The sequence below is a fragment of the Seriola lalandi genome, unplaced genomic scaffold, assembly GCF_002814215.2.
Source record: "Seriola lalandi dorsalis isolate HSWRI2012SDOR001 ecotype SW California unplaced genomic scaffold, Sedor1 jcf7180002054538, whole genome shotgun sequence".
In the NCBI taxonomy this organism is placed as follows: Eukaryota; Metazoa; Chordata; class Actinopteri; order Carangiformes; family Carangidae; genus Seriola; species Seriola lalandi.
In genome coordinates, this window is record NW_019525091.1 from 1,069,540 (window position 1) to 1,088,290 (window position 18,751).

Genomic DNA, 18,751 nt, shown 5'->3' on the forward strand with positions numbered 1-18,751 from the left:
TGTTCTATGTTCTTCACACCTGTAAAATTGCATTTTGTCAGTGCAGGACTATGACTTTCCATGTCTCTGTCTGTTCAAAAGTGAAATAGAAGAGCACCACGGCTCGATGTCAAACATGACACATCATGACCACGAGCCACCACCTGACTGCATCAGTGCAGGTTCGCTGTCCCTCAACGTGTCATCACGGTAATACCGATGTCTCCTCGGCAACCGGTGGCTTAAAGCGGGATTTACCTGTGGACAACTGATCTGATCCTGCCTATTTCCGACCAGCTCAAACCACATGGCAGAGACAGACACACAAACACACACACACACACACACACACACACACACACACACACATACACACACACACACAGATACACACTCGCACATGCTCAGAGAAGATGAAGAGGTGAAAAGAGACAGTGTTGATCTCATGCTGTTTGTAGCCGCACTTTCACATTTTTATAACAAAAGAGGTTTTTGTACATGTAAATGATATCAGTTAGACTGTTTTTAATTAATTAAAGGGTTTATTATGGTATTTCTCACAATGTAAATAAAAGTACATAGCACTTTCTCAACCCTCACTTTACCCTGTGTTTGTTTGTAAAGCACAACTTTGGAAGTAACTGTTTATTACTTATCAGTTATAAAACTCCATCCTGTTTTGAACTCATCACTTTTGTCAGTAAAAAAAAAAAAAGAGGCATCTGTTGTTGCCATGGTGACGGACAATCATCAGAACCACATCATCCCGACTGTGTCGCGCTACAACTGTAAATATCTGCAAAACGTTTCTTCGACTGTAATGCCAAGACAAGCAGCACTTTGAAAACACGCTGTTGTTTCTTCATGATAGTGGGCCAAATGCATGTGACATTGATATCTTTGTTACTTAGACGTGGGTTCATCCAACTCCTTCTACTCCCTTACTGTGTAGTCTGAATGTTGACATAAGACACGTAAAAATAAGATTATACAACTGTATGCATAAAGACTTGCTTATCCTCGCCTTTGGTGTACATTTGAATGTTTATTAGCTTTTCTGTTATGTTTATTCTTGTCTTTTTTTTTTTTTTTTTGGCTGTAAATATACAAAGTATTACAGTGTGTTCAGTCAACTTTCCCTCCTTTGTGTGTAAGCCAAAACTATAAACTGAATTATGAAACTTGAAAGAGGAAGAAAAATGCACTATAAACGCTGTCAAATATTTGTAAATAGGCCTGTGTCAGGATTTTGAATAAAACTATTCAAAATATTTTATGAATTCAAACAGGACTGCAAACTCTTTTTTTGCACTGTACAATATATTCACATATTTTGTTTTGTGACTGATATGATGCATTTTAACATGAATGCATTGTCCTCTCTGACAGGTAATGCAACAGAATAAGGATTCATCGCCTCACACTGTTTTGAAAGATAAAACAGTCATGTAAAATTGAGCTCACAATCAAATGCTGTCTTTTGCATTATGTGATCTTCCCCAACTCATGGCCCACTTGAAAATCTCAAAAATGTTGGTATCTGACCCCATAACAATACAGAAGCGAAATAATGATTGGACTCAGGACTGAACTGGAAGCAGGGGAAGCTCAGTTTTTCTTTTTTCTATGGCGGGGAGAGATCACTTCACACAATTCATCATCTGTTTCTCGACTCTTTCCTTTTAATTCTTCTTGTTGCTAACCAACTATATCCATTTTGATACTGCTTTGTTGGCATGGATGTAATCCTTTAGCATGCAAGATCATTTCATTTTAAAACATTATCTATTTTTTTATAATAACATGTCAACACAAGCCCACATGTTGGGCACCACTGAAATATGTACAATATACTAGAAGTCTCAAAAGTAAAAGTATGCATTACACAAATGGCCCATTTCGAATAATGTATCTTGGATCATTGGTTTATACCACTGTGTTGGTATTTTTGTTTCACTTTAATGTTGCCGGTGACGGTTGGACTGATTTGAATTACTTCATATGCTGCAGGGAAGCTTGTGAAGCTTGTGAATTTTCACCATGAGGATCAATAGTCTTACCTGATCTTATGATGATACATCATAATTTATTTATCTATTATAAATCTGAATCTGGAAATAAATACAGTGAAGTAAAAAGTACAATATTTGCGTATGACTGCAGAGTTTCCATACTCACATATAATTTTACTTTAAACACCAACCAGAGCTACACTTCTTTTACACCTAGATCTTATTCATTAAAACAACATGGGGACTTGGAGAAACAGCTTAAACAGAGCTACTGTGTATTGAATTACTGAAACCAAACCTTCATGCCTGTTGATTCTCTGTTGGATGAAACCATGGGGGTGAACTAAGGATCAGCTCTGATGGAAGAAGAAAAACATGCTTTTCACTTTGCACAGAGATCAAGTGCATTAAGTGGATTTTTGGAGCACGAGCAATTTTCCTGTTTTTAGGCCATTTCACATGAAAATCAATTATTTTCATGGGCAATGTCAAGTGGGTTTAAGAAGACTATATTGTTGGGTTTCACTCATTATATTAGTTAATTATTTACTGATTTGTCATCATATTAATGAGGTGCTTTTTGCTCTTGGAGTGCCCATTAGTCTAAAGGTTTTGATTAAAAAATAAAATAATAAAAGACATAATTTAATATTGTAATAATAGACAAGTGCCACTTACCCTACAATTAATGTGAATTTTATTTGTTATTTTGTACAGAGCAATTTGACACTTGAAATCCTGGGTGTGTATAATAATTAAAAAGCTTAAACTTGATAACGTCATGGTCTCTGCCTTAAAAGCTGTAATCATGTCAAACATGAAGAGATCCCTCATTTTATTTTAGAATGAATCTTTTCAGTTTTCTCCCGGACACATCCTTTATTATCCCGTAACCATGGAAACAGGTGATGGGACATTCGTGTGACATGTGTGTATGTTTTCTGTCTTTTTGGTGTGTGTGTGTGTGTGTGTGTGTGTGTGTGTGTGTGTGTGTAAAATTACAACTGGAGATATTCTGAAAAGTAATTTGAGTTTGGTATTTTGTGTAACAGCCAACTCAGTCTGGAGATTAAACACAAATATCTGCAAAAGTCATTTGACCCAGAAGCTCCAATGTGCTCAGTGATTTGAAAAAGTACACAGACCACAATCAGCTCATGTGTAACTGTGTTAACTGTTCATTTTGGATTCAGATAAAAAGAAATTCTCTGTGCTTTTGTGTCTGTAACTGAAACTATAACTGCTCACTGCAGTGAGTATGATAAACCTTTCAATCAGCCTTCGAATATAGTTTAAAGTGAATTAATGATGTTATTTGCACCAGCATACTTAAATCACACAATATTATTTATTACAGTTGGTATTATCAATCGTTCATAATTTATAGTAGTTTAATTTAATCATGCACATTTAACCTTTTCAAAAGAAAACTTTTTTGATAAGAATTTCAGTGTTGTTTTATTGTGAGTTTTTACACTTCTGAATAAAACAAGCGACTTCATGATTTAATAATTCAGGCATGAAAGGGCAAGAAACAGTCATATTGGGATGCTTTCACAGCTGCAAAATTTCAAATCGCTGCTGAAAATTGATGCAGGCTTTGGCATTTCTGTTATGTAAAGGTCATCCGGAGCTTGAGGCAGATTAAAATAAACTGAGAGGATAAATTATTTCCACCATGTCTTCTTGTCTCTCTTTCACCACTCAGAGCGGGAGTTCAGACCATGTCCGGCAGGGTGGATGCATCAGGGACAAAAATGTTTCTTATTCAATCAGGACAAAGCCGACTGGAACAGCAGCCAGTAGCGCTGCATGGCACTGGGGGGCGCTGTGGCCACAGCCAGGACAGAGGACGAGCATGTGAACACAATCACACTGTGACTGTGTTTTATTTATTCATTGAACACATTTTCTTTACATATTTCATTCATTTAGTCAGTATAAGTGAGTTTATATTCCATTATTATACACATAAAACTGCTGCCTTCTTTTCTGAGTGTGTGTTTATGTGTCTTCATTGATGATATACTCTACATCTGTCCAGTTGTAAACATTTGAGATGTTCTTCCTGAAATATCAGCTGTAAGGACACACACTTCAACTAGCACACACACGTACACACACACACACACACACACACACACCATTGGAGAGAGTAGTTAAGAATAGATTTAAGACCTCTGTGAAATATGGAGACATCTGCAGGAGCAGTCACTGCCTGAGGTCATCTGAGGTTTTGTCTTTCACTTTTTTCCTGCACATGCACCAGTTTTTCTTGATCTTGTTCCAAAATAAGATGTTTGTGTGTACATTTTGGTTTTAAAATGCATCTCTTTTGCTATGTTTATGCTTCCTGTCCACACAGCTGTGCTGTTTTCAAGCACCGAAAACTGAGACTTTTCTAAAACGCTGCTGGCCCCATTTTAGGCTCCATCCACCCTTCTACGTTTTCATCCATCCATCCATCCAGACGGCTGTTTTTGTTCCGTATCAGAAATGATTTGCATCCATACTACCGCACCAGAATACGCATACATAGGCTACCTGAGCAATCACGTACACTGGGCAGATTGCAGACAGAAAAAAATATATTAAATCTAAATTTTGTCTTTAATCTGAGAATTCTGAGTTTAAAGAAATCTAAAAAAAAACCTGGCCCATATGATCTTCCATAATACATGTAACTGAATATTTTTCCACTGATGTATTGTTCGCTTACTTCAAATAAGTAAAGAATATGAAAACTTCTTCTAACTCTGTTTCTGACCTGTCACTATTTTTGTGTACATCATCTTTCAGTTGTTGCACCTACTTCACATGTCCAGCAGGTGGAAGTGTTACCTTTTCAAATATAGCTGTTTCTTGCTATAACATTCAAGAGAGTCAGCCCTCAAACAAAAAGACACAGATGGTTGAGAAAATTGGGTGATTTCTGTTTAATTTGGTTTATTATATGTGAATATATTATATATATTATAAATATATGTTTATTATAGATTGTTGTATGGTTGTGAAGAATGTGGGAGGAAACCGGAGCACCTGGAGAAAAAACCCACGCCACCATAGTCAATAACGCTGACATTCAAAAAAGCTCAGGGGGCACACTGGTAGCTCACCTGATTAAGTATGTACCATATATCAGAGAAACCCTAGGCAAGTTTTTCCCTCAAGCTGAATATGATGTTTCCCCTAAATGACACCAGTCGTATTTCTTCTTCTGAAGACGTTTCTAATGGAATGGCCCACAGACGAGAAGAACCTGGAGATGGCGTTTCGCTGTTTTGGTTGTGTCAGGCGATTTTTTTAAGCGGAGGCGACCGATTTTTCAACTTCTGGTTCCTTTAATCTCATGGAAACCAGCACCATCTCTGCACAGCTCCACTTCTTACACAGGTCCTTGAAAATGGCTTTGTCAAGGTTTTTAAAGGTCAGGCCATATTTTTTCGAATAAATGCTCTGTCACACCATCTGTGTATGAAGAGCATCTGTGCTTTTTCACACGTCCATATAATGAGCTCTGTACCTGTTGCCACAGGTGAAGTCTCCTTGACTACAACCTTTTGGGGCTGTGTTCTTTGTGATGAATTTGGGTCCTTTGCTGATGTCTCCTTCACAACAACATTTGGGGGCATTGTTGTTTGTGAAGACTGGTCCTTCAAACCGCGTGTCACCCTGGCACTGTGAATTTTAGCCTGAGTGTTCAGCCACCAGCTCATCAGTCCCAGGCAACACTGCACTTTGTTCCGTATGACAGCATACATGTTAGCATGTGGCTGAGGAATGGCCTTTGTCCTGTGAGTTTTCTTACTTATTGGTGTTGGAACAACCATAGGCATCTTCTTGCCTGTGATGTTCTTGTAGAGGAGGTCACTAAGTTCTTGAGTGAATTTCAGAACTTTTCCACTGGAAACGTGCTTCAATTTCCAAAACACATTATTATCACCTGCTCTTTTGACACCAGCCACTTTGAGAAGCAGAGAATCAACACTAGCCATGAGTGTCTGCACTGACTGCCTGCTTTCAAATTTGTTTAGGTTAAATTTGGACTTTAGTTGTGCCACTGTGTGATGTATCAATGCTTTCACAAACTGCTTCGCAAGAGGGGTCTCGATGCTGCTCAATATATCATGTAAGCTTGTGTAAGCAGGTAGTGTGAGATCCCTTTCAGGCCACCATCGGGTTTAGTCACGCCCACTTCCTGGTTTTAATTGTTTGGGGAAGGCTATATATCTACCTCGATGCTGCTGCTCTATCTCTCTGCCTGGTGAGCCTGTGGTGTGCTGTCTCTGCTCTGTTTGTTTTGTTGGTTTAGTTATTGTGTTTTGGCTAAACTGTCTGTTTAGTTGTTTCATTGTTTGCACACTGCATTGGCCCTGGTATTGGTTTGGTCATTTCCCCCAAGAATTTGTACCCGTCTTGAGTTCTAATACCTGTTCTTTTTTTTGGTCTCTGTACAAGTGCTGTAGGTGCGGCAGCGAGCGTGGCCGGCCTTATGGTGTAGGGTTTGGTGGTAGAGTTCCTCACCTGTGCTTCATCACCCCCCCCATAATAGTGTGTTTGAAAAATTTTGCACTTCCTTCACTATTTATTTGCATCCCTTTAGTTGATTTGCTGTTTGAGTGTGTAGGGCACCAGAGTGTGGTGAGGTGCTCTCCCCCAGTGTAAATTTTCTTCCTTCCCTGTCTGCGGCCACAGCTGCTAAGCCTACAGCTCCTTTTTTTGTGTGTTCCTGTTATTCACTTATATACTGTATATGGGAAAATTAGATCTTGAGGCACCTCTTATATTTTCTATAGTTTTTTTTTTTTAATAAATTGTTAATTGTGATTTTATATATTCACCTTTTAACCTTTTTTTCTGAGGTATTAAAGGGGGTCGGTGGTACCTAAATTTTCAGTTAAATCCGGGCCTTGCCATGGATGGAATTAACTTACCAATGTGATGTGCAGCAGTTTTTATCTCCCGGGAGCATGCAGATCACAGCAGCTTGTACTTCAAGTCTGGCATATCATTGAGAAGAGGTTCTGTGATTTCATTCACCTCCTTGCTCATTAATTTTTGCAACCTCTCTGGGATTTCTGCCTCTTCAACTTTGATAGTTGAATGATCCTCTAGCTTGATTTTGTCCTGGGCACCCTTTATGGAGGTGGCCTTGCTTGTTCTCTGCCTGCATGTCAAAGGTGGGCGAAATATCATCATAAACACGAAGAACCATTACATTAATTGTGCTGGGGGAGATGACATGATTTACAACAGGCTCCTCAGGGCACACACCAGCACAGAGGGCAGATTTGACACTTTCTGCAACCTCTTTAACAATCGAGTTCCTCAAGGGTTTGATGTTGGGACTCTGGAATTGGTCTTCCAGCCTCAGAAACTCCTCGCAACTCTGGGTGAGTGTGCTGCTCACACTGGACAGAATATGCTCCTCTGATACAACAACATTTGAGGACTTGAAAGTTGTCAACACGGCTTTTGAAACACATGTTATGAGTTCCAAAAGCAGCTCTGCAATCACTGTTTTTGTGGCATTATCAGCCACACCTGAATCTATTAGTTGCCACTGTTCCTTTGTAATCCTTTGGGAAAAAGAGATTACGAGTGGACGAACACCGTCTACTGTGACCAACTGTGATCGTTTTTTTGAAGCCATGGAGATACTTTCTATATTAGGATCGATGATCTTTTAACACAAGCTGACTAGATAAAGACTGAAAGTGTAATCAGGAGGGACTTATAGTTTAAGGCTAAATTAAACTGATAACGACATGACTAGGATAAATGGATAACCTCATCCAGGATCTATACGGGAGTACACTTAGTTGTTTAGTGGCTGATTGTTTTGTGGATTAAAAAATAAAAATAAAAAATGGCAGTTTAATCTGGAGCAGTTCTTTCATAGTCCCTCTTTAGAGCAAATTGACACTTGTCGAAAAGACGATCTATCAGTTATTGCAGGACATCAACAGCTGATTACGAAAGAGCTTAAGGCTCTGGTTGTGGGTAAACTGGTGGAGTTGGGAGTGATTGCTCTGTTGGTGCCTTCCGAGTCTTTTGTGCAGGATGACGGCGCCCTGGCTCAGGGTAGCCAGGGGAGGGAAGCTCCCAGTGGAGCTAATGGCGCAGGCAGACCTGGGTGTTGACTTCTGGGTAAAGGGCCGGGTGAAAACGCTGGTTACTCTTCCTCGTTACAACCCCTTTTCTCCTGCTTCTTCAGGGACTCAGGATGAGGCTTGGCTGAAAGTACGCCTAGCTCGTCTCCGTCTGGAGGCTCAAGAAAAGGCACAGGATCGTCAGGCACAGCTTGCGTTCCGCCTGCAAGTCAAAAAGCTGGAAATTGAGGCAAACAAAGCTGTGAGGCTGCGTCAGCTTGAGCTTAATTCACAAAAAGAGACTCTTACGTCAGAGGCCGTCTCTGTCACAATGGGCACACCTTCCACTTCCACTAGTTTACAATGAAATTCATTTGATATCAGCAAACATATTGCCTTGGTGCCAACCTTCTGAGAAACTGAAGTGGACTCATATTTTAGTGCCTTTGAGCATATTGCAACAGCTTTTAAGTGGCCTCTAGATGCCTGGCCCTTGCTGTTGCAATGCAAAATTCATAGGAAAGCCCCAGACGTAGTGTCAGCGCTTCTCCTAGAGGACAGTTTTGTGTATAACACAGTGAAGGCTGCAATTTTGCGTGCCTATGAATTGGTTTCGGAAGCCTATAGACAAAAGTCCAGAGACCACAGAAAGTCTTCAACTCAAACCTGTGTAGAGTTTGCTTGGGATAAGGGTGATGCTTGATACATGGTGTTTTGCTGCTAAAATTTAGTATTTTTCTGACCTATGAGAGCTTATGTTGCTGGAGGAGTTCAAGAAGAGCTTACCAGAGCACATAGCGGTATATTAAAACGAACAGAAGGTAGGGTCATTATCTACTGCAGCTGTCTTGGCTGATGAGTATGTGCTTACGCACAAGGTTACCTATTCCTTCCTCTCTACTGATAGAGCCTGTTCAATTCCTGCCACTCAGGGTAGCGCTAACAAAGCTCCTGCTGGTCGCAGAGGAGAGAGAATACTTCTATTGCCACAAAGCAGGGCATGTTATCGCAAATTGTTTGCTGTTAAAGCTTAAAGAGCAGCAACAGTTGTCTCCAAGTGCACAAACTCCAAAAGGGATCGGGTTAATACAATCTGGACTGTGTGAAACGCCCGCAGATAAGAGCGACGACGAGCACCCCGACCCTTGTTTCAAACCGTTCATTTTCGAGGGTTTAGTGTCATTAAGTGGCGAACCAGGGGATCAGCGCCCCATGTGTATCTTGCGCAGTACTGGGGGCTCTGAATCTGTCATCCTTACCAGAGTGGTGCCCTTTTCCGACCAGTCTGCCTGTTGTTACAGTACTGTACCCAGTGATATCGAAATGGGTTATGTTCCGTGGCCACTGCACCAGGTGCATGTGCAGTCCAAATTAATCAGTGGATTTTTCCCTGTAGCTGTCTGTCCGGCTCTGCCAATCCGTGGGGTCACTATGTTGAAGGGAAATGATATTGCTCCGGCTAAAGTGACTCCTGCTCTCGAAGTGTTAACCGTCACACCCATACTTTCCGGCACAGCCCGGGTTGTTTCCTTCTCGCGTAATGACACGCGCGCACACGCCGAAACTTTGTGCGGAGAGAAAGACTCAAAACCCAGCAGATGTTGAATTGTCTGACTGTGTGTTGATGAAAGTTTTCACAGGGGAAACGAAATCGGACACCAATGTGCCCACAGAATCTCCTGCAAAAACTGGAAACGAAAAGGTAAGGAAAATCAGTGGTCTGTCGCCAGATGGTCTGCGGATTCCGGTAAGTCGGGAACAACTCATTGTTGCTCAGAAAACGGATCAAACCTCAAATAAATGTTTCACTGCTGTGGTGAGTAATGGGCAGAGTGGGGATGAAGCCCGGACATATTTTGTTGACCACGACGTACTCATGCGTAGATGGTCACCGACAATAGCTGAGGGGATGGACTGGAGTATAATAAATCAAATTGTCGTGCCCACTGGTTATCGCGAGCAGGTGTTAATTATGGCACACGAAAGCCTGTGAGCTGGTCCTTTAGGTGTTAACAAAACCTAAACTCGCATTTTGAAACACTTTTTCTGGCCAGGGTTAAAGTCTGATATTACTAAACATTGTCACACTTGTCACATTTGTCAGTTGGCAGGCAAACCAAATCAGATCTTTCCGCCAGCTCTCTTGTGTCCAATACCCACCATAGGACAGCCATTTGAGCGAGTCATAATGAACTGTGTTGGTCCACCACCCAGAACAAAATCCGAGAACCAATTTTTAATCACCATTATGTGCTCTGCCACTCGTTTTCCTGAAGCAGTGCCACTGCGCAAAATCACTGCTAGTTCCATTGTCAGTGCTTCAGTTAAGTTCTTCACCACCTTCAGCTTGCCAAAAATTATACAGACAGATCAGGGCACACATTTTCAATCCAAGCTCTTCAAACAGGTCCTTAAGTCTCTAAATGTAGGACATGTCATCTCCAGTGTATATCATCCAGAATCCCAATCCCTGTAGTGGTGGCACCAAACTCTGAAATTAATGCTGCATGAGTATTGTTTGGAGGTGGACAAAAGCTGGGATGAACGTATTCCTTTTGACCTCTTCGCGGCCCGTGAATCAGTGCAGGAATCCTTAGGATTTAGCCCAGCAGGACTCATATTTGGTCATACTGTTTGCGGTCCTCTGAAGGCACTTAAAGAGGAAATGAAACATTCTAATTTTACAAGTTTTTATACATAATAAAGTGTGCTAGAATATATTTTGAAATTTTTTTTGATATAAAACAATTACACGCTAAGTTACTAAAGATTTATTATCCATGTTAACTTATGCCTTCACTCTGGGTTGCCGCCATATTGCCTTTACGTCACACGCTAACGTCATTAGGTTGGTGTGTGGGGATTCCATGCATACGGTGAAAAGCGACGAAAAATGGCCGAAGACGAAGTAGAGCGGACTTTCACTGATGTTAATCGAAACCCTATGGCATATGCTTTCGAGCCGGTGAGGAGGAGAAGCAGAGAAAGTTCAAAGCCACTTTAATCATTTGGAGGAGGAGGAGGAGCAGCAGCAGCAGGTGGTTCCAGGAGGTGCAGAGCGGGCCGGCAACACAACGTGGTGCTTGAGATGACATGTTTTTTGCCTTTGTGGATCATCACACTGACAGACTTAAATAAAATTCGTAGTTTAGTCCATATAAATAATGCACTGTGCAATATCAGAGCTGGATGACAAGTGGAAAAGTAGTAAAACTAAGAAGAATGAGTATGATCTATGTACAGGCAAAAAAAAAAAAAAAAGTTTTTTCATATCATGATGACCTTTATTCAATTAAATTTCGACTAGGCTCTGTTTTTTTTAAGCTGTTTCCCCTGTCATCATTCATAATTGTGCGCACCTCTCTCTGTTCTGCCAGATGCCTGTGCTGTTGAGCCCTTTCCTTACGGTGCACAGCTACATCCTTGCTAGTAGAGGGGGTGGGAATGTCTGTACAGCCTGTCCTGTAAGAAGAGAAGTTAAACACAGACGGCACAGCCTCGGGTTTCAGCCTGTTGGTGCGGCAAGGACTAGGACACCGGATTCAAAACTCATCTTCTCCACATAGTCCTTGTGTAACCCTAGCATAAACCTTAGCATTACGGCTAACCCGAGGATTCACTCGTTTCAGTGCAGCTAGCCAACGACGAAACAGCACTTGCCATTTTGGAGGCAAAGAATGAAAATAGACAATCTTTCCTTTGTTTTGAACTCAATAAAATTCATTGCTGCGTCCAGGGGCAATACAGAAGTGCCCCCCCAAATTCACTTTTTAGTTTGGCTTTTCTTACTGTCCATTGAGTCTGTCATAAGTGCACTGTCACTCATCCTGTCACTGATTACCATATGTACACGTTAGCATGTTCACCGGAACCAACCACATGACGTCAAGCTCTACGCCAGGACAACATGTCGCTACACGTCAGAAAACTGTAATTTAGATTATTATTATTTTTAATCCAGTTAAACTGAGAGGTGTTAAGCATGTGAGGATGATTAGAGGGGTTATATGTCTTGTAAATTATGTGAACTTCACTAAGTGTTTCATGTCCTCTTTAAGGAAAAACCCCTTTCGGCAGCTTCCTCCGCGGAGGGTAACGTGTTAGATTACATGAGCAGATTCCGTGAGCGTTCGCATCACACCCATACCTGTGCACAGAAAGCGCTGGCTAGCTCCCAGGTGGAGATGAAAATTTAGTTTGACCGTTCAGCTGTAGCCCGACATTTCGAAGTTGGCGCTCAAGTACTGGCTCTATTACCCATCCCTGGCTCCTCTCTCTCTGCACGCTTATCCAGACCATACAGTATCCACCAGAAGCTGAGTGATACAGATTATGTCACTCCTGACAGAAAGCGAAAAACTCGAGTCTGTCACATAAATATGTTAAAGCTGTATCACTCTTGTGATGATAAGTGGTTCTGTGGTCCTGACAAGTGGCTGCTCCGCGCTCGTTGTAACCGAGGCTTGTCCTGATGATGAGGATGGTTTATCTGCGCTCCCTTCGTCCACACAGTGCGCGGTTGCCAAATTCAGAGATGCTGGAAGTGTTGCTGCGTCAGTTCAGCCATCTAGAAGTTAAATAACTACATGATATTATAGCTCTAGTTGCAGAGTTTCAATGTCGAGTGAGATATTCCCACTCGAGCCTCTGTACAAAATGTAAATTTCCCTGAAGCTGTGCGAAGCTACAGCCCAATCTGCTGAAATGCGCATGTGCTCAAATACAAGTATCTACATAGAAACTTCTCACCATAAAAGGATCAAATCAAGGATTCATGACCAGAAATAGGCTATAGTCTGACTATTGTAGTGTGTGAATAGTATAGAGTGGTGGCAGTCAGAAAAAAAATCCACGTGTTATGTGTTCTTCATATCTGTAAAATAGCATTTTGTCAATGTAGGACTGAGTATGAGGTTTTAAATTTTTTATTTTCTGAGTGGATCTGTTTCTCTGTTCAAAAGTCAAACAGAAGAGCACCACGATTCAATGTCAGACATGACAAATTGCGGCCACGAGCCACCGCCTGACTGTATTAGAGCAGGCATCATGTTTTCAGGTGTTCTATCGTCCGTACATCTTATACATATAGTGGGGTCCAAAAGTCCATGAAACGATTCACTTGAAATTTCTTCATCGGGGAATTTTCTTCAAATTTGGTCCAAACATCCACTTGGACTCAAGGATGACCTGATTAGAATTTGGTGGTCAAAGGTCAAAGGTCACTGTGACCTCACAAAACAGGGTTTTGGTCATAATTAAAAATTAATTAACTTATTAAAACACAATGACACATTAGGACTAATGTTATTTTGAAAAGCACCAAAACAAACAGTCTGAGAGAATTGCTCAACTCACTCTGTTTTTATATGTAAGAAAATAGAGACAGAATGTGAACTCACAATCATGAATGCTTGTTTTCCACATTATGTGAAATGCAGGGATAGACTGTTACCTGTGAATCCCCTGTGCATGGATACACAACTTGAATCAGCAGCAAAGACACGCCCCTACAGCAACGATGAAAACTACTACAAGCATACAGAGAGGTAAGTAGAGGATGTAACTGCAATGATGTGTATTTTCTGAAAAAAATGTAAATAGTTTCAAAGGTGTGGTTTAAAGATTCTCTTCCAACTATTCTAACTAGAAAATATTTTTTCAAATATTAAAACAAGTTATAATAAAAGATATAAATGAGCAAACATGAGATTCCTTTACCATCTGGGAGTAAAGTGGAGGAAGATAATAAAAAATATCAAATGTAGTCACCTTAGGCCTAAATAAACAAATAAAGCAGTTTAATGGTGGATAAAGTGCAAGTGTGTATGTCTCTGCTCTCTGTATAATATAACTTTAAGCTGACTACTTCTTTAACAGGCTTGTTTGGTTATCAGACCCATTACTGCTTTGCATACAACTGCAGAGGAGCCAGTGTTTCCATATTCACATATAATTCTACTTCAAACACCAACCAGTCGGACACTTCTTTTACACCTGGATTTTAGTTATTAAAACAACATATGAGGACATAGAGAAACAGCTTAGACAGAACTATTGTGCATTAATGCAATATTGAAACCAGACCTTATTGCCTGTTGATTTTCTATTGGATGAAACCATGGAGGTGAACAATGGATCAGCTGTGATGGAAGAAAAACAGGAAACATCTACAGACAAAAGTAATATGTTTTTCTTTTTTTGCAAAAAAGTTTATTGATACAGATACATGTATGCATTTAAACTTCAAATGTTTATTTATCCCCAGTGAAACGTCAACATTTCATTGCAGAAAAAATTTCCCAGTTGCTTAGGCTCATGTACAAACCTCGCTGCAGGGAGGCGGATTTTGCAGGTTTCTCAGAACTTCAGCAAATAAAATTGAAACTATCAGTATGGCAGGAGTCCATTAGAGGTCAGTGGGATAAATACAATCTGCCAGTGTATTAGGTACATCTGCAGAACCTCATACAATCCAGTACAACAGTCAACGTTCAAAAATCAGCATTAGCCAATTAAATAACAGGATTTACTGCAGGACTGTTGGAATTGTGTTCTAATTTCTGTGTTGTCTCTCAGGCTGGTTCAGTCAGCACAGACAGCTGGTTCATTACCTCTCTCTGCTCTGCTTCCTGCTCACCATCGTCACTCTGCTCCTCACTCTCTGCTGTGAGTACTTCATTATAGTTTGACTTTATCATACTAATGGGAACAGGTGCAACTAACCAGGGAAATATATTACGGATTAAAAGCGAAACGAGAGACTTGTGTACTTGTAAGAGTACAACATGTAAAGTGTGGGATGTCAAATAGTTATCTTATATTTGAATTTATGTATAACATTTTTGTTTTTGATCTTTAGATATAGAGCTAATAATGAAGGAATTTCAAAGCAAATGTATTTATTCAGCCCATTATGTTACAGGTAAAGTATATAGTTTATAGTTTATTACCCTGTCTGTGGCCTTCAGCCAGCAGCCCAGTGGTTACAGCAGCCCATTGGTTCCTGCTTTAGACATAAATCTAAAAAAAAACAAACAGGTCTTGCATATAAATTTCCAATTTTTCATTGGTCATTTTAGTGAACATTACTTATTATGTTCCACATTACTGTGTGTTTTTGTTTGATACAACAGTGGTTCAGATCACCTTGTTGTTCCAGTCACAGTCGACCCTGCAGGAAACCAAAGTCAGAGATCTGACAAACAGACTGGAGAAGCTCAACCAGTCATATAACATCCTGTTCTCCCAGTATCCTGCTCTGAACCAGTACTGCCTCATCAGCAATGGCACCTCTGGAGGTGAGTGGGGGGGGGGGGGGGGGGGGGGGGGCTCCTGCTGATCATTTGCATCAAATTTTCAAAAATAATATCTTATCGACCTACACACGCATGCTTTGAGCAAAATACCATAAGTTAAGAACCTAGTGAAGCATTTAACGCCTTTACAGTCATTGGAATGGCATCCAGTCTGAGTACAACAGATCAGCCACATCTAGGCCCAGCGTCTTCTCGGCCTAGAGTGCTACAGACGACCAGAATTCAACGCCTGCAACCAACAACATATCAAGTCAGCGGATTATTTTTTTTCTTTCTGTTTAAGTAAATTAATACAAGGCAGACCTAAAGAAGCAGACAGCAGCCCGTCCTCGAGGGATTAAACAACTACAGAGCAGTTGCTAGTTGTTCAGTGTTCAGAGACTCATAATAAAATTTGTGTTGTTGACGCTGAAAACCTGTATAGGGCTACTTTTTTCCACACAGAAAAGCCAAAGGAATCGATAAAGAATCGGATCGATTAGCAGAATCGATAATGGCATTGGTATCAATAAAATCTCAGCCAGCCTGATAGCTTTCTGTACTCTTTTAGCTAGAAGGGTGATATTACTAAAATGGAAAGAACCACTGCCACCTGTACGTGGGCTTTGGGTCAGAGAGGTAATGTACTGTGCCCAACTACAGAAGATTCAATATAATAGAAAGGGATCAATTAAGAAATTATTTAATGCTTGGTAGCCTTTCTTTACTCACTTTGAAACTGTAAATGCAGATCAAATAAATTTTTAGTGTGTAATATGTGAATGTATATGTGTGTGTGTACTTATGTATTATTTCTTAACTTTCTGGCTATTGTGTTCAGGTGTTTGTAATGAGGGATAGGGAGGGGGAAGGAAGGGAAAAAAGAAATTACTTTATAGTGAATGTATATATGTGCATTTTCTTCCAACACATTAATAAAATACCTTGATCAACAAAGAACAAACTTATGAGGATCATTATACCTTTTAAAGTGAGGAGATTTCCAAGGGCAGTTTGAGGATCATACCTGGTTTTAGGGTCACTGTTAGAATCAGGTCTAGGTCGTGGTTACGGTTCTGGTCAAAAGCAGTTTTTCCCAGCTTAGCAGTTAAATTTTAAGATTAACGGCTTAAAGATCATTTACAGTTTAAGAAGCAGAAACAAACAAAAAACCCATTTCTGCTACCCAAAGTTTTAAAAAAATATATATTTTTCTTGTGAATTTCCTGATAATTCAAAGGTTGTGAACCACTGCTTTGACACAAGTATGTGAGTCCAAACCTTCATCTGAGTGTGTGCAGATTCAACGCAAAGAAAATATCTGCAAAAACCGTTCAGCTGATTTACATAAGCCTATTAATTTACATTGAGCAATGTCAGTTCAGTGTCTGTGTGAACTGTACATTTTGAATTCAGATAAAAAGAAATTCTCTGTGCTATTGTGTCTGTAACTGACACAGACCCAGTTATGTTTTCAATACATGTAGTGAACATGATCAGATTCATGTGTACTATACAGAAGTTTAATATGAGCAGGTGCCCAATTAACCTTTTCAAAATAAAATTGATTGGATAAGCATTTTCAGGTTGTTTATGATTTAAAAATTCATGCATGAAAGGGCAAATAACAGTCATATTGGGATGTTTTCACAGCTGCTGAAAATTCATGTAAGCTTGGCATTTCAGATTAAAATGAAATTATTTCCACCATGTCCTTTTGTCTCTCCTTCACCACTCAGAGCGTGAGTGCAGACCATGTCCGGCCTCATGGATGCCTCAAGGAGAGAAATGTTTCTTCTTCAGTCAGGACAGAGCTGATTGGATCAGCAGCCAGTACCGCTGCATGGCAGTGGGAGGCGCTGTGGCCACAGTCAGGACAGAGGACGAACAGGTGAACACACACTCTGTATTCTGTACTGCTGCCTCCTTTGCTGAGTGTGTTTATGTGTGTTCATTGATGATATATTCTACAGCTGTTGGGACACACACACACACACACACACACACACACACACCATTGGAGAGAGAAGTTAAGAATAGATTTAAGACCTCTGTGGAATATGGAGACATCTACAGGAGCAGTCACTGCCTGAGGTCATCTGAGGTTTTGTCTTTCACTGTTTTCCTGCACATGCACCACAGTTTATTTTCTTGATCTTGTTCCAAACTAAGAGGTCGGGCAGAAAATCAAGTTGTGCAACTTCAGAAGAAATAAATAATAAGTGAAGACATTTCTTGGCAATTTGATAGCAACTTTTTTTGACATGTTTCTCAGCTGTTTCTGTGGAAAACGGCCCACAGTCTGAGCCAGGGAGACTCATACTGGCTCGGCCTGAGGAGCAGTAGTGCTGACGGGGGGTGGAAATGGAGCGATGGCTCCCTGGTGGAAAAGGGACCACAGTGAGTATAAAGACAAGGGGGTCCCTTCACCTTATCCCTGACAAAGTCTGATAAATATCTACACATTTTGTGCTTATTTTCATATGGGCAACCAGTGGTTGCCATGGTAACAGATTTTTTTTTTCTTTTAAATTCTCCTCCATCTCTGCAGGTTTTGGGAGCGTGAGCCCGACCAAACAGCAGACAGCATGGAGCTGTGTGGTCGACTCACTCCAGGAGATTACAAGAATAGCTGGTTCCCCTCCAGATGCTCCAACCAGCTGAGGAGGATCTGTGAGAGGAGACAAGCTGCTCTACAGTGAGAGGAGAGGACTGTGGGATTGATTGTCGTGATCATGACGACACGTCTCAAATACATGTAGCTCAACTATTCAGTGGCCCTTGTGTAAAAATGTCTTTAGTATTATCAAGGTCAGGAATAACATACATCTTCCATGGAGTATAACCATGTATTATATCATTAAACTACATTTATCATAATCTTCATCAGTAAAAATGTTTTATGCTGCTTTATGCTTCTAAATTTATCTGACAGACAGATACTTTTGAGATTAAGATTGTAGACAGAAAAAAAATATATTCATCTGAGTTTTGTCTTTAATCTGACAATTCTGAGTTTAAAGAAATCTATAAAAAACCTGGCCCTTATCCTCTTCCGTTATACATGTAACTGAATATTTTTCCACTGATGCATTAGTCCGCTTATTTTAATTAAGTTAAGAATATGAAATCTTCTTCTAACTCTGTTTCTGACCTGTCACTATTTTTGTGTACCACCAGTTAAGTTGTTGTACCTGCTTCACATGTCCAGCAGGTGGAAGTGTTACCTTTTCAAACATTACTGCAGCATCATATAGCTGTTTCTTGATATAACATTCAAAAGAGTCAGCCCTCAACAAAAAGACACAGATGTTTGAGAAAATAGGGGATTTCTGTTAAATTTTGTTTATTATATGTGAATATATTATATATA

The 18,751-nt window shown here is 40.3% G+C and overlaps 1 protein-coding gene and 1 pseudogene across 1 annotated transcript; one reads left to right on the forward strand and one right to left on the reverse strand.

The window, feature by feature from the left end:
* Positions 1 to 5,180: 5,180 nt before the first annotated feature.
* LOC147818658 (uncharacterized) lies at positions 5,181 to 7,644 on the reverse strand (annotated as a pseudogene).
* A 410-nt stretch (positions 7,645 to 8,054) lies between these two features.
* On the forward strand, positions 8,055 to 18,212 carry LOC147818659 (uncharacterized). The gene is made up of 7 exons (XM_087176174.1): positions 8,055 to 8,345; positions 14,166 to 14,262; positions 14,660 to 14,749; positions 15,217 to 15,381; positions 17,118 to 17,269; positions 17,654 to 17,778; positions 17,930 to 18,212. Exons 1-7 carry the CDS (start codon positions 8,055 to 8,057, stop codon positions 18,078 to 18,080), a joined length of 1,071 nt encoding a protein of 356 aa, XP_087032300.1. The 3' UTR covers positions 18,081 to 18,212.
* The last annotated feature ends 539 nt before the right edge of the window (positions 18,213 to 18,751 follow it).

Coding starts and splice junctions, on each gene's coding strand:
- LOC147818659 (XM_087176174.1), top strand. CDS start 8,055: ATGACGGCGCCCTGGCTCAGGGTAGCCAGGGGAGGGAAGCTCCCAGTG. Junction 14,750..15,216: donor TCTGCTCCTCACTCTCTGCT/GTGAGTACTTCA, acceptor TTGATACAACAG/TGGTTCAGATCACCTTGTTG. Junction 17,270..17,653: donor TCAGGACAGAGGACGAACAG/GTGAACACACAC, acceptor CATGTTTCTCAG/CTGTTTCTGTGGAAAACGGC.